Here is a 16,095-nt window from a genome sequence, read left to right as displayed (position 1 = left end):
GAAAGAATACCTCCATACTGAGCTAGAACTTAAGACGCTATCTTAGAGGATGAAAAGGTACACCGACTTTGACATGTTTTTACTTTTGTGTATGGCCTGATAAACTGATGGATGCACCAGTAGTATGTGCTTTCTGGTAAAATAATTGCTGCTGATGTCCCAATTCCTGAAGCAAAGGTGTCACGTAAAGTATGATAATGTTAGGAATTAAATTTTGGAGGCATAATCGTAAACTCTCGAAGTTATGCACAGAAAACCCGTTATGTCTGTGTGGCTGAAAGAAGGGGAAAATGAGGTTGAGCGTCGCCCCACCCCCAATTTCAAATCCCATGTTTCAGCACCTAGCCTGCAGGTCACAGCACGTCAGGTTCAAACCCAGGTTCCTTTTAAACAAGTTGAGGGTGTTTTCCTCCACTATCAAACCAGTAGCAAAATCCAGATACTCATTGCCTTCTGGGTAAAACATCTTTACCTCATGTCCTTTCTAATGTTTTTACAATCAACTTAAATTTGTGCCTTGTAGTAACTGACATCTCATCGAGGGGAAACAGATCTTATCGGTGTCCCCTATCTAGGCCCCTCAAAATTGTGTACACCTCACTTACAGCCCCTTCCGTTCTAATGTGTAGACTTCGCCCATGACCACTTCACTTCATTTGAGAAGGACAAGGGCAGCAAATACATGGGAACACCACCACCACCTTTAAATTCCCCTCCAAGCCACTCGCCATCCTGACTTGGAAATATATCACCATTCCTTCATTGTTGCTGGGTCAAAATGCTGGAACTTTCTCCATAAGTGCTAGCATTGTGGGTCCACCTTCTCAAAGGGCAACTAGGGCAGGCAATAAATGCTGGCCTGGCCAATGATGTATATCTCCCACTAAGTGAATTTTTAAAAATTCCAAACTTAATTCATAGCTGCCATTTCAGGACTTGGAAATATTCTGTAACTCCCTTTTGTATTCTCTCGAGAGTAATTGTGTCCTTCCTTTAATGTGATAACAGAACTGTCCAGCTGTGGTCTAATCAGTGTCCAATATATTTCTAGCATTACATTCCTGCTTTTGTATTCAACACTTAACCCAATAAAGGAAAGCATTGTATTTGTCTCTTCACCTTCTCTATCTGTCATCACCTTTTTGAGGACGGTGCTCATATACTCTAAGGTACTCATATACTCTACACTTCCTCGCCCCTTCTCAATACTCTCCCATTTATAGTGAGATGCTTTCCTTTCACAAAAGCGTCTGTCTAACATTACCCATTGTTCCTATAATTGAACCAGTTTTGGATTCAACATGTCAAATGCTCCTATATTCCAAAGGTCTTTACTGACCGGTCTGTCCTGTGGAACTTGTCAGATTCCTTTCTAAAATCTGTGTAGACAATATCCATTCCACTTGGCTCTCTAATCCTCATTGTTATTTCCTCAAAAAAGCCAATAAAGTTAGTAAGACACAACCTTCAATAAAACCATATTCTCTATTCCTGATTAATCTATGCCTTTTTAACATCATAGTTTATCATCATAGAATCCCTACAGTGTGGAAACATGCCATTTGGCCCAACAAGTCAACACTGATCCTCTGAAGAGCATCCCGCCCAGACCCATTCCCCTACATTTCCCCTAACTAATGCACCTAATGAGACTTCATAATTTATTCTAATAATACGATTTTGGAGAAGATCAGGTTGTAAGCTGGTAGATTTGTTCTCAGACGTTTCGTCACCATGCTAGGTCACATCAGTGAGCCTCCGATGAAGCATTGGTATTCTGTCTCGCTTGCTATTTATGTGTTTTGATCTATTATGGGTGATATCACTTGCGGTTCTGTTTCTGAGAGTTTGGTAAATGGGGTTAAAATCAATATGCATGTTAACGAAGTTCACTGTCCGCTGCAGTGGCCGGTATATTGGGTCCAGGTCGATGTACCTGGACCCAATATACCGGCCACTGAAGCGGACAGCTGGAACTGACAACCGGAAGCGGCAGGTACAAATCACTATAAATGCCAGAGGAAACATCACAGAAGCGCTTCACAGGAGGCTCCCAAGCACTGAGGATGTCACCTAGACAGGGGACGAAACGTCTGCAACACAAATTCCCAGCTCGGCGAACAGAACCACAACAATGAGCACCCGAGCTACAAATCTTCTCCCAAACTTTGAATTTGCCTTCATATTGGTTAATTTCTGTGTCTTCCCTGATTTGGTGTCACTGAGTAAATAATCAAGCAATTTGTACATTTATTTACACAAGGGGAAATATTGGGTCCTATCCTTACAATGACGGTGATCAGATTGTTTACATCACAAATTCCTTATTTCAAATTGTTCTTTACTTTCACCTCTTCTACAGATCATGCATGCCTTTTCTGTTGCACCATTTGATCAAAATTTGTCACTGGAAGGACGGATGCTAACTGATGATACTGCAACACTGGGAAATCTGGGAATTATCCCAGAATCAGTCATTCTGTTAAAGGTATTTTTAATTCAATAATTGGCTATTTTGGTACTATGGGTATTAACTGCTTTTTGTTGTCAAAATTATGATTTAGTGGCAATGTATTAATAAATATGGAATCAAATTTTATTTTCCTTACTGACTAGTAGTGGTTTCACCTCAAACTGAATTTCAGTGATTTATTTCTCAATGTGTGTTAAATTTATATTCAATTACATTTTGGTAGCATTCTGGTCTTCAAGTCATCCACCTGTGTCCAGGTTTTGTTTCAAAACACCCTCCATCACTCAGGATTTAATACCGCAAGTAACCAGATGATTTAAAAAAATATAAATTATTAAAGGCAGTATGTTGGCAGCATTTTGCACTATCTTTGACCCTGAAAACTTTCTTTAGATTAAAACCACAAACAAGGCTGCAAAAATTGAATGTAGTGGAATCATAGAATTTGCTGCCAATAGAGGGTTATTAAGGCCATAATTCTAGCCCTGTCACTATCTACAGCAACCCAATTGCCCTGTCTTCCCCTTACCATTTGTATTTATCCATCTCTAATCTTCTAATTTCATTTTTGAATTATTATAATCCCTGTCTCAATTGCTACTTGTAGTAAATGTGTGCCTTACGAAATGATTCTTCAAACTTCCCTCTTTAATTTGACTTGACTCTTGTACTGACTTACCAACCAGCAGAAGCAGTATATGGAGTTCATTGCCACAGAAGGCTGTGGAGGCTAGGTCCTTGAGTATATTCAAGATTGAAATAGATAGATTCTTGAAGATCAAGGGTTACAGGAGAAAATGGGAGAATAGGGTTGAGAAACCTTTCAGCCACGACTGACTGAATTTCGGAGCAGACTCAATGGGATGAATGGCCTAATTTCTGCTCCTTTGTCTTATGGTCTATAGCAATTAATGATAATTAAACTTTGATGTGAAATATTTCATTGGTGTCCACCTTCACCTATGTTTTGTCTTTCATAATCATTTCACTCATAATTGCATAATTCTAGTGACTCTATACTTTTTCCATAGTTCATAGAATATTCATACAGTGTCAAACCTAGCAAAGTGCCAAATATAGACTTAGTCTTATTTATATAGATAGAAGATATAGCCATAAAACAAATCTCTCTACACTATCAAACCTTTCCTCAGCAGTGTTAAGGAAAGGGAATACATGATGAACGGTAGGACACTTAAGACATCAGGACAGATAGATAAATTAGTTAAAGGGACATATGGGTTACCTGCCTTTATTACTGGAAGAACAGAGTAGGGAGGTTTGTGCTGGAATTGTATAAAACATTGATTCAGTCACAGTCAGAGTATTGTGTGTCGTTCTGGATTCCACATTTTGAGGATATGATAGGACTGGAGAGGATGCAGAGGAGAGTCACCAGAATGTCTGTGCTTGAGAGTTTCAGTTGTGAGAGAGATTAGACAGACTGGGGTTGTTTTCTGTGGAGGAGAGGAGACTGAATGGGGACACGATTGAGATGTACAAAAAAAAATTATCCCTTTGGTGGGGGGATCAATGACCATGGGGCAAAGATTTACAGAAGAAGGCAGGAAATTTAGAAAGGTGGTGAGAAATTTTGTTTTCTACCTAGAGGGTGGTGAGAATCTGGAACTTTGCTTGTAAAAGTAGTAGAGGCAGAAAATCTCAACATTTCAGAAATATTTAGATGTGCACTTTTGATGCCAAGGCATACAGTACTATGTTCCAAGTGCTGCAAAATAGGACTTGAATAGTTCAATCATTGAGTGCTCATTGGTCAAAAACAATGGGCCTTTTTCTATGATGATAGATCTCTATGACCCTATGACATCCAAGTGTTGAATTATTTGATTTTTTTTTAATGTACAATTCACATTTTTTGTAATACATCATCTGCCCATTCTGTTAATCTGCATGTTCCTTTTCTTGCTAACATACAATTAGCCATAGTTTTAATTTAGTATGTTGGGGTTCTGTTCGCCGAGCTGGGAATTTGTGTTGCAGACATTTCGTCCCCTGTCTAGGTGACATCCTCAGTGCTTGGGAGCCTCCTGTGAAGCACTTCTGTGATGTTTCCTCCGGCATTTATAGTGGTTTGTCTCTGCTGCTTCTGGTTGTCAGTTCCAGCCGTCCGCTTCAGTGGCCGGTGTATTGGGTCCAGGTCGATGTGTATGTTGATAGAATCTGTGGATGAGTGCCATGCCTCTAGGAATTCGCTGACTGTTCTCTGTTTGGCTTGTCCTACAATAGTAGTGTTGTCCCAGTCGAACTCATGTTGCTTGTCATCTGCGTGTGTGGCTACTAAGGATAGCTGGTCGTGTCATTTCATGGCTAGTTGGTGTTCATGGATACGGGTTGTTAGCTGTCTTCCTGTTTGTCCTATGTAGTGTTTTGTGCAGTCCTTGCATGGGATTTTGTACACTACGTTGGTTTTGCTCATGCTGGGTCTCTGGTCCTTTGTCCTGGTGTTTTGTTGTCTGAGAGTGGCTGTTGGTTTGTGTGCTGTTATGAGTCCTAGTGGTCATAGTAGTCTGGCTGTCAGTTCAGAAACGTTCTTGATGATTACTACGACACAACCAGCTATCCTTCGTAGCCACACACGTGGATGACAAGCAACATGAATTCGACTGGGACAACACTACTATTGTAGGACAAGCCAAACAGAGAACAGCCAGCGAATTCCTAGAGGCATGGCATTCATCCACAGATTCTATCAACAAACACATCGACCTGGACCCAATATACCGGCCACTGCAGCGGACGGCTGGAACTGACAACCGGAAGTGGCAGAGACAAACCACTATAAATGCCAGAGGAAACATCACAGAAGTGCTTCACAGGAGGCTCCCAAGCACTGATGATGTCACCTAGACAAGGGATGAAACGTCTGCAACACAAATTCCCAGCTCGACGAACAGAACCACAACAACGAGCACCCGAGCTACAAATCTTCAGACAAGGGATGAAACGTCTGCAACACAAATTCCCAGCTCGACGAACAGACCACAACAACGAGCACCCGAGCTACAAATCTTCTCACAAACTTTAATTTAGTATTGCTACCAAACATTGCTACAGTATCTGTATTAAAAAAGAATTATACATGTAGCTGACAAGAGTTCCAACTCAGATCCTGGGTAAGCTGTGGCAGTCATACCTGAAATCATCCTTATTTTATCCCAATTGTTGCTGCTCTGCATTATATCTCTGAGGAGTCACTTTCTTCTTTATACAAGTGCAATAATTTTTATAAACTTCCCAACCTAACATTCCCAGTGATAACTAGTTTCATCCTGTACTGTAGAGTCCAGGGGGTTAACCACAAACCAGGTAAAACTAACTAGTTTATAATGTCCTGTTTGAAACCAGCAGTACAAAAATATGTTTTCTGTACCATTAATAATTTTGTATATAAGTTTCTTTCATTTTGAATCCTTATGAAAATCTCAAGATTCTCAGCAGATTTGACTTGGTCAGATTTCTTTGATCATTAAAAATGTATGAAATGTGCATGTTTAGGTGCAAGCAGTTAAATTCTCTTTCATTATTTTTTGTACTTAAGGCTGATGAACCAATTGCTGATTATACAGCAATGGATGATATAATGCAAGGTAGGAAATTTTGAAGGTTTTCTTGAATTCATGTAAATTTATGCATTCTATTACAAATTACTGCTGAACAATCTACCTTGCTATGTGGTCTGTAATTATTTTGATTTTTGCCTTTAAAAGGTGGAAATTTTGAACATCTAAAGAAGTGAAGAATGCAAAGATAATTTCATGTTTTATAGTTGATAAAGTTTGGTAAAAACAAGGACTGCAGATGCTGGAAACCAGAGTCTAGATTAATGTGGTGCTGGAAAAGCGCAGCAGGTCAGGCAGCATCCGAGGAGCAGGAAAATCGACGTTTCGGGCAAAAGCCCTTCATCAGGAATAGAGGCAGAGTGCCTGCAGGGTGGAGAGATAAATGAGAGGAGGGTGGGGCATTGATAAAGTTTGGTCATTCAATGATTTCTGTTCAGAATCTGACATTGAAAAGTTTTTTAATCACACAATTAACTTTTCTCTTTTCCCAGTATGTATGCCTGAAGAGGGTTTTAAAGGTGAGTCTTCAGTTTTTTTTCAGATATGTTTTGTGGCTTACAGAAGTCTGCTATGTCACCTGGGTCCTTTATCGTTTTAGATATGGGTAGCAATGTACCAAAAGGCAGCAGACCAGGTTATAAATGTCAATATACTGGAGTATCACCTGGACAGGTTTTGGGATTGGCACTTCAAGTATAACTATACCAAGTAAAGCATAAATAGAAGCAGGAGTTGACTACACACCCCTCGACCTCTTCCATTCTTCTTATCATCGTGGTAGGTTTGATCTACTGTACTTTCCTGTTTGCTCTCCATAACCCTAAAGCTTTCTTTTTATTCACTCGTGGGATATGGGTGTCACTGGTGGCCAGCATTTATTGAATGTTCCCAGCTGCCCTTGAGAAGGTTGTGGTCAGCTGCCTCGTGAACCACTGCAGTCCACGTCCTTTTGGTAGACCTACAATGCCCTCAGGAGAGGAATTCCAGGATTTTGACCGAGTGACAGTGAAGGAACAGCAATATATTTCCAAGTCAGGATGGTGATTGACTTAGAGGGGATCTTGCAAATGGTGGTGTTGCCAAGTATTTACTGCCTTTGTCCTTGGAGATGGAAATGATTGTGGATTTGGAAAGTGGTGTCCAAGGATATTTTGTGAATTTCTGCACTGCGTCTTGAGTTCGTACTGCTGCTACTGAGCATTGATGCAGCGGGTGTGGACATGGTGCCAATCAAGCGGGCTTATTTGTTCTGGGCAGTGTCAAGATTCTTGAGTGTTGTTGACGCTGCTCTCATCCAGGCAAGTGGGGAGTGTTCCATCACATTCCTGACTTGTGCCTTGTGGTCAGGCTTCGGGGAGTCAGGAGTGAGTGTTCCTTGCCTCTTACCTGCTCTGGTAGCCACTCTGTTTGTGGTGACTCCAATTGTGTTTCTGGTCAGTGGTAACTCCCAGGATATTCTTCGTGGCGGATTGACTGATGGTATCAACGTTGAATGTTAAAAGGCAATAGTTAACATTGTCTCTTATTGGACATAGTAATTGCCTGCATTTTTGTGGCAAGAATGTTATTTGTCACTTGTCAGCTCAAGTCTTGATATTGTCCAGATCTTGGACTGCTTCAGTGTCTGAGGAGTGGTGAATGGTACAGAACATTGCACAATCACCACTTTTGACCTTATGGTGGAGGGAAGGTCATTGAAGCACCTGAAAATGGTTATGCCAAGGACACTACCCTGAGGAACTTCTGCTGAAATGACTGACCTCCAGCAACCACAAATATCTTCCAAAGTAGCAGGTATGACTTCAACCAGCAGACAGTTTATCCCTGATTCCCATGGACTCCAGTTCTGAGGGGCTCCTTGATGCCAAACTCGGTTAAATGCAGCCTTGATGTCAAGGGCTGTCACTCTCACCTCACCTCTGGAATTCAGCTCTTTTGTCCATGTTTGAACCAAGGTTGTAATGAGATCAGGAGCTGAATGGCTCTAACAGAACCCAAACTGGGTGTCACTGTGCAGGTTATTGCTGAGCAGGTGCTGCTTGATAGCACTGATAACACCTTCCATCACTTTACTGAATGATGGAGAGTAGATTGATGGGGCTCTAATTAGCAAAATTGGATTGTCCTGTTTTTTTGTGTACAGGACATACTCTGCATTTTCCACATTGCCAGGTGGATGCTAGTGTTGAACTGTACTGGAACAGCTTGGCTAGGGGAGTTGCATATTCTGGAGCACAAGTCTTCAGCACTGCTGTGGTTCTGTTCGCCGAGCTGGAAGTTTTTGTTGCAAACGTTTCATCCCCTGTCTTCAGCACTATTGCGGGGATGTTGTCAGGGCCAATAGCCTTTGGGGTATCTACTGCCTCCAACTATTTCTTGAATGGAATTGCTGAAGACTGGTGTCTGTAATGCTGGGGACCACTGGAGAAAGCAGAGATGGATAAGCCACTTGGAACTTGTGGCTGAAGTTTGCTGTAAATGCTTCAGCCTTATCTTTTGCACTGATGGGCTTGTCCATCATTGTGGATGGGTGTATTTGTGGAGTTGCTGTTTCCAGTGAGTTATTTAATTGTGTGCCACCATTCATGACTGTATGGGACAGGACTGCAGAGCCATTAATAGCAATTGGCACAATTCTGTAGCTTGTTCAGCCCTTTGACAGCAGAAAACCATCTGATCCATTATTGGTTGTGGAATCATTCAGTTTCGTCTTTCACTTGCTGCTTGTGCTGTTTAGCACACAAGTAGCCTTGATTGGTAGCTTCACCAGATTAACACCTGATTTTTAATGTATGCCTGGTGCTGCTCCTGGAGTGCGCTCTCACACTCTCGATTGAACCAGGGTTGATCCCCTGAGTTGATGGTAATGGTTGACTGGGGAATATGCCATTCAAGAGTTTGCAGATTGTGCTGGAGCACAGTTCTGCTGTTGATGGCCCACAGCACCACATAAATGCCCCATCTTGTGTTGCCAGATCTGTTCAAAGTCTGATCCATTTAGCACTGTGATAGTGCCACACAGAACGATGGAGGGTAGTGTTAATGTGAGGGCAGGACTTTGTCTCCACCAGGGCTGTGCAGTAGTCACTCTTATTGATACTGTCATTGACATGCATCATGGAAGATTAGTAAGGATAAAAGAGTATGTTTTTCCCTCGCCAGCTACCACAGACCCAGTCTAGCAGCCATGTCCTTTAGGACCAAACTGGCTCGATCAGCATTGTTGCTACCGAGCCATTTTTGGTGGACATTGAAATCACTCACCAAGGGTACATTTTGTGCCCTTGTCACCCTCAGTGTTTCCTCTAAGTGTGAACACTGTTGTTTGTCAGCCAAGGGAGGGCAGTATGTGGTAATCAGGAAGTTTCCTTGCTCCTGCTTAACCGGAAGCCATAAGATTCCATGGATCACAGAGTCATGTGTAGGACTCCTAGAGCAACTCTCTTCTAACTGTATAATTACTGTGCCACCACCTCTTCTGGGTCTATCCTGCCAGTGGCCAGGACATATCTCGGGATGATGTCTGGGGCTTTATCTGTCAGGTTTGGATTCTAAGAGTATGACTGTCAGGCTGTTGTTTTACCAGTCTAAAACGGTTCTCCCAATTTGTACTAACCCCCAGATGTTAGTAAGGTGGATTTTGCAGGGTCAACAGGACTGTTTCTGCCGTTGTCCTTTCAGGTGCCTAGGTAAATGCCTGGTCATCCATCTGGTTTCATTTCTTTGTTGAGACTTAATAGCAATTGGCCCAATTCTGTGGCTTGTTCGGCTCTTTGACAGCAGTTGAGGGTGAACAACATTTCTGTAAGTTTCGAGTCACATAATGGCCAGACCATGTAAGGATGGCAGATTTCCTTCCCTGAAGGACATTAGTGAGTCAGTGGGGTTTTCTGACTATCAACAATGGTTTCATGGTTATCTTAATTACAGAATTTTAAAATTGAATTCAAATGCCACCATCTGCTGTAGTGAGATTCAAACCTGAGTCCCCCAGAACATGAGTTGAGTTTCTGGATTAATAGTCTAGCTATAATACCACTGCACCTCCCCTCGTTGAAGAGTCTGTCCATCTCATTCTCCGATATATTTCATGGTTCCATTTCCATGCTCTCTGAGGTAGAAATTCCAAGACATGACCAGCCTCAAAAAAAAAAAGTTTTCATTGTCACCTTAAATGGGTGACCCCTTGACCTGAAACTAGGCTCCAAATACCTGATTGCCCCATGAGGGGTGATATCCTGTTCAGAATCTAGCCCATCAAATCTACTCAATCTTAATTTTCAATCCGATAACCTTTCATTCTTTTAAACTCCAGTGAGTATAGATCAACCTGCTAAACACCCGTGTCAGAACACCCTTCTTCCCAGGAATTAACCTTGTGAAGCAGTTCAACGCAGGTATATCCTTCCTTCAATAGGAGACCAAAAGTGTACGCAATCCTCCAATGGTGGCCTCATCAGCACTACGTATAGCATTTGCAAAAGTTCTACATCAGTATGTCTGGTTCCTGATATCATTATGCTAGTATTAAGTTTTGATCCCTTTGATATGAATATGACTCAGATGATTTTCCAATGGAGCTCATGACCGAGACAGCCCGCCACTTGTGCTGGCTTTGTTTGTACGAATATGTATAAACTGAACTACTGAGCCATCGATTGCATTATCTGGCTGGTCACAGCAAATGAGTAATCTGTCTTTGGTTCTTGTTGCAGGTACTGGTCTACTGGGCCACTGAGCCACTGAGCAAATGAAAATTGCTGTGGACAGCTGAGTGAAAAGTTATGCAATAAGGAAGGACAAAGGTGAAGTTGCTCAAACATTGCACCAAGCATACAGGACATGCATTGACTTGGTTTATACTTTTAAAAAGAAAGGACCAGTCTTAAAGTTTGCTTGTATCTCCTGCCTTTTTATGCAAAAATGCACAGTGTCTTGAATTCAGTTGATGGAGCAATAGAGGAAAATAAACCCGTTTCGATGCTGCCTTGACATTTCAGAGTGACCAGATCATTGGTGTTGAGAGAGAAAATCCCCTTCGATTCACTGTGTCTAAAAATGTATTTGAAGCCAGAATAGTGTCTTGATGCCTGTTCTGATCAAGCTGTTTGATGTAAAGTTTCTTCCTTGAGCACGCTCAACTGTTGGCAAGTTGCTATTTACCATGAGGCCAATAATTAACTTTTTCTCCTGTGATGTCATCACACACTTAAAAGTTGATTTTTGCTTAGAATGACACATCAACCTAACTGTCAATATGTGTTAATACTGAGTTATATAAATTGTTTAACACATCAAATTAACAAGTCACTACTGCATTTCAAAATGTAAAATATGCAAGAACAAAATGAACAAATTTAATGTTCTATGAGTATCCTTGTTCAGGTTGTTCCTTGCAACTTGTAAACTGTGTACACAGTAAAATAGTTGCCTGCATTAATTACATTAATGTTTCCTGATATATCCGAGTAATATTGTACTAGGACCACTGAAGTGCTGTAAATAAATGCAATGCTTCTTGATTTAATACATTTTACTGTTTTGTTTTTTGATACGGCCTTTTGCTTGGAAGAGAATTGAAAGTGTGCTGAAATAGGTTTTTCCAAATCCTGTTAAAAGGGTTGTGCAAATTGCGTTTGTTGTAGAAATGCTGTGGTAAAAATGCTATCTTGATAAATCTACTAGAATTGTTATATTGCTTATCTTTACTGTACCAAATAAAAGAGCAGATGGTTATAGAAAATGAGGTGTTTTTTTAAGATGAGAGGCATGAAGGTGCTCAACACATCACAGCCTGGATCAATCTGTGTGTATATTTTGCAAAACAGAAGATTGTCTGTGATGAATAAATATTAATTACGACAACCATCGTAATTGCTGCTTATGATATAGTTTCATACCATATCATAAAATGCCATTGAGATTTAAATCTCAATCATCAGTGAAGTCAAAACTTAATCTGCTTATGGACTGGAAAAAGATTGCTGTGCAAAGGTAACTTTGAGGAGTTTATAGAATATTTTCAAGTTAACTCCTCAGCACATCATGTTCTGGAGCAGTTTGAGAGAGAGAGAAGTGAGTCCTAAACAATTTCTTTACATTTCAGTAAGGACAATTGTGAGGGAATCAATGAAGAGCTGGCTAAAATGAAATGGCATGTTAAAGTGCAGAGGTAGTGATTTAAGGGGTTATTTTAGAATACACAGAGTAGCTGCCTTCCAATGACAAAAATTCCAAGGGATCATCCTTCCCCCCAATATGTATTTAACTAGAAATAAAGATAGTATCAAACTTAAAAAGCATATAGTTAGGTAATGGTAGGTCAGTTTGGACAGAATATAAAAATACAGCAAAAAAGATTTTTAAATTAATGGGCAAAAATTAGTGAAAAAGCTAGCTAGAAATAGAAGAACAGAAATTGAGTTTCTTGTTGGGCCGAAGGGCCTGTTTCCACACTGTAATGTAATCTAAAATCTAATCTAAATTGAGTTTCTATTATTATTCAAACTATTACATGGGATCCAAACCTATGCCCCCAGAGCATTAACCTGGGGGTCTAGATTACTCCTTCAGTAACATTACATCTATACCACTGCCTTCCTAGCTGCAGGTCTGGAATCAAATGTCAGCCAGGTGTCAAGGATAATAGATTTCATGTCATGAAGGACATTAGTAAACCAGATTAAGATAATCCTATGGTTTCATGATCACTATGATCAAGACACATTTTTTCCACATTTCAGAATTAAACTCTAGTTCCTTTAGCTTCTGGGATTTACATCTCGGGAGAGCATTTGTCAAAGCCTCTGCTTCTTCCTCTCATGACATTATCACTTACTGCTATAAGCTTGAAGCTTGTCCAATCACATGTAGGCTTTTGGAGAACCCTGAACATGGAAATCCAAGTGACAGTGTCTGGAGCCATTTCTCAGCTGTACTCTGTAGCGATCAACGCTGCAGGTCCTGCATTACCAGAGCAAAACTTTACCAATAAATTGCTCAAATCTCTTGAACACTTTTGCCTTTTTATATCAAATAAGTTTCTATTTGTATAGCATGATAATTGATTGCAGTTGGCTCAGGAGAGGTTGAAGTATATTTTTGGACTGTACTTAGTTTAGACATTTAGATGCTTTAACTTTGTGAATATGTAAAGACCAAGAATTTGTGACTGGTGTATGAGGACACTCTGGTCTCGTTGCACCTTTCCCAACCTATTGCCATTCAGGTAATCTGCCTACCTATTTTTGCTACCAAACTGGATCATCTCTCACTTATCTGCATTGTATTACTGTCGTGTGTGTGCCCACTTAACTTGTCCACATCACACACAAGTGCCTCCCACAGCAAACACTCCCACCCAACCTTGCATGTGCAAACTTGGAGATATGACCTGTAGTTTCCTCATGTAAATGTATATTGTGAATAAGCTGGTGTCAAAAGTCATGGTTCTGATAACTTTCAAGGGCCACAGATATCTAAGATAGGTCATCATTTATAAGCAATTTTAAGGTAGCTTATTAAAAAGCGACAGCTTAGCTATTGATGCATTAGCTACTTGTGGCAGTTAAGACTAGTTCACTCACACTGGAGGATGCTTAGACCATTGACACCAAGTATGTTGACCTGAAGAGCTTGCAATAACAACTTTGTGATCTTTAACCAAAATGGGAGAGCACTCTTTCTCCCCCAGTCATCTTCCAGGACCACTTTCCACCTGAAGAATCCAGCAAACAGCTGAGCACTGTCCCCTGTCTCTGAACACACGTTCCTATGGCTTATTTATGGGTACTTCTATTTCCCTCGTATCAATCCCCTTGTTTGAACATCTGTAACCAATGAGTACAGGATGGGTACCAAGATGTCAGAGAGGCTCTGTTAGCACAATGGCAGTGTCAAGTTTCTGAGCCAGCAGGCTTGAGTTCAAATCCCACCTGCTCCAGAGGTATATCTAAACCGGTTGATCAGTATTATCTATCCAAGAGGTCAGGATGATTACCTCTCCCTGCAGTCCATAGCTGAGCTTGAGGTTAGTTTTACTTCACATTTGAGCTTATTTCCTCGTCCTTTACAAACATAAAGAACTCCTTTGCATAAAATAGGACAGTCAGCCCCTCAAATCAGTGTATATAAGACACACTGATATTAGGTCAGGAATGCAAAGGAACCTCTATTATCCAGCATTCGATTATCCAAATTTCTGATTATCCAGACAAGATCACGAGGTCCCGATGCTTGTCTAAACTGTGGAATCCAGCATTCGATTATCCAAACAAAATACTGCCCACCTGTGTCATTCGGATAATTGAGGTTCCTCTGTATATTGAACTCTGTACTGGGAAGGCAATCTTTGTAGCCTTTATCTCTACCTTGTCTTGGTCTATGACTGCTTAAAATTGCTTAACTTCCTTTTTTCTGGAAGAGTATAATGTTGGCCAGCTAATTCCAATGGTATGGGCTGGTGAAGCCTGGAACAGGACAGTAGCAGCAGAGAAGGAAAAGTTGGATTGTCTTTAAGTTATTTTTCTTTATCTTTTATTCTATTTGAAGTTGATGAGAATGGTGCCAATGTATGGCAACAGTATAAACTTTCACTATGTTATATTGAATACATCTGACAATAAATGATTAAATTCAATAGAGCTCTATGCTATCCTAAACAAAAAATTGAGGGTTTGTATTTCTTAGATGCTGTTGCCATTTATCACTACCCTTTGGCCTATATTTTGATTTCTAATTTGCCTCATTTTCACCTTCTCCCATATATCCATTAGCCATTTGTCATCTAATTTCCATCCTAACACTGACTGACTCCTTTTTGTTCTTTGCTCCCCACCCCTTAACTATATTTAATTTAAACCTGCTACATTTCTAACTTCATCCTCAAACTTTAATTCTGTTTCTCCACAAGTGGCAGACCAATTGAGTATTTCCTGTATTTTTTTTTGTTTTTCAGATTTGCAGCATCTGCAGTAGTTTTGCAAGTGTGTCTGCCTATGTACATTATTTCTCGCACCTCTGAACAACCCTAGATATATCACTGTCCCCTCACGTGGCAATAAATAACATGAGAAGAATATGCTGAACAACAATTTGTAACTCTGGGGAAATCTCTGTTCAGTGCTGTGGAAATTTCTGGACTAAGTCTACCAAACAGGAAACTGACACCCTAGATGTGTTTTACTGGAGCCTGTTGTATGTTCATGTATACGTGCTGGTGAAGATGTGCTTAATATTCAGTGAAAAAAGAACATAAATGATCGTCCTGACATTTATACCATAAATCAAACAAATAACATTTTCTATCATTTTAGTTAATGTGGTGCGTCATGTCCCATAACTTGTACCTTTATAAATTGCTTTCATCTAACAGGAGTTCAACATAATTAAAATGTTAAGCTAACATTGATTACACATTATGTCTTGTGATTTTCTAAATCATAAAAGGCATAACCGGCTGAATTGCTCAATTGGATCACTGGTAGCCAACCCGTAAACAACACCTGAAATACAAATCATATTGTTTCCAAGATGAATCATCAAGAAAACTATGAGATTATCATCAGTGGTGGTTTTGTTTTACTGTGTTGCAAAACAGCATAACCAGTCCTTTAGGCTTCAAAACACAGTAATTAAATACTCAAGTTGACTCCCAATGGTATTAGAACTCTCTCTCTGACAGTGAAGAGAGCTACCCAGATAGATGACTGTTGGATGAGGGTGGTGCTGTTGAACGTTGTGTACAAGTCAAGAAGGAGAATGAGGGAAAGCTTACAGATATTATACTCACATAAGATGTCAAAACAAAGGGGCATAATCTTAGTCAGATGTGGGGTTGTATAGGAATGAAATTAGAAAATTATCACAAAGGATAACAAAAGTCATGAACTCAAGGGGTGTATTGTCACATGATTATATACTGGACAATAAGTGTCAACTGGTGCTTGTAGGACCTGTAGTATGGGTTAGGATTGGTCATTGGTTTAAAATAGGACAGTCAGCCCCTCAAATGTGTTCTGCCTCTATTCACTGCTCTGTGAT

The 16,095-nt window shown here is 40.3% G+C and overlaps 1 protein-coding gene across 6 annotated transcripts in view; it reads left to right on the top strand.

Annotated features, from left to right (window-relative positions):
- Window positions 1–15,406, top strand: part of usp48 (ubiquitin specific peptidase 48) — a 156,365-nt gene extending 140,959 nt beyond the window's left edge. For 3 of the 6 annotated variants that reach the window (XR_006309251.1, XR_006309252.1, XR_006309254.1), the window contains 5 exons: window positions 2,363–2,488; window positions 6,033–6,081; window positions 6,546–6,572; window positions 6,653–6,831; window positions 10,770–11,581. Coding sequence is in view for 2 of the 6 variants with exons in the window: in XM_043675525.1 (XP_043531460.1) it covers window positions 2,363–2,488; window positions 6,033–6,081; window positions 6,546–6,572; window positions 10,770–10,792 (225 nt within the window). In the remaining 4 variants the exon portion in view is untranslated. Of the gene's footprint in view, window positions 1–2,362; window positions 2,489–6,032; window positions 6,082–6,545; window positions 6,573–6,652; window positions 6,832–10,769; window positions 11,582–15,010 lie in introns of those variants that run through there. The other 3 variants (XM_043675525.1, XM_043675526.1, XR_006309253.1) reach the window with 2 other exon arrangements.
- Window positions 15,407–16,095: the final 689 nt, after the last annotated feature.

This window comes from Chiloscyllium plagiosum, chromosome 34 (assembly GCF_004010195.1).
Source record: "Chiloscyllium plagiosum isolate BGI_BamShark_2017 chromosome 34, ASM401019v2, whole genome shotgun sequence".
Classification (NCBI taxonomy): domain Eukaryota; kingdom Metazoa; phylum Chordata; class Chondrichthyes; order Orectolobiformes; family Hemiscylliidae; genus Chiloscyllium; species Chiloscyllium plagiosum.
The sequence above is the reverse complement of the archived record's forward strand: the minus strand, read 5'-3'. Positions and strand labels throughout refer to the sequence as shown.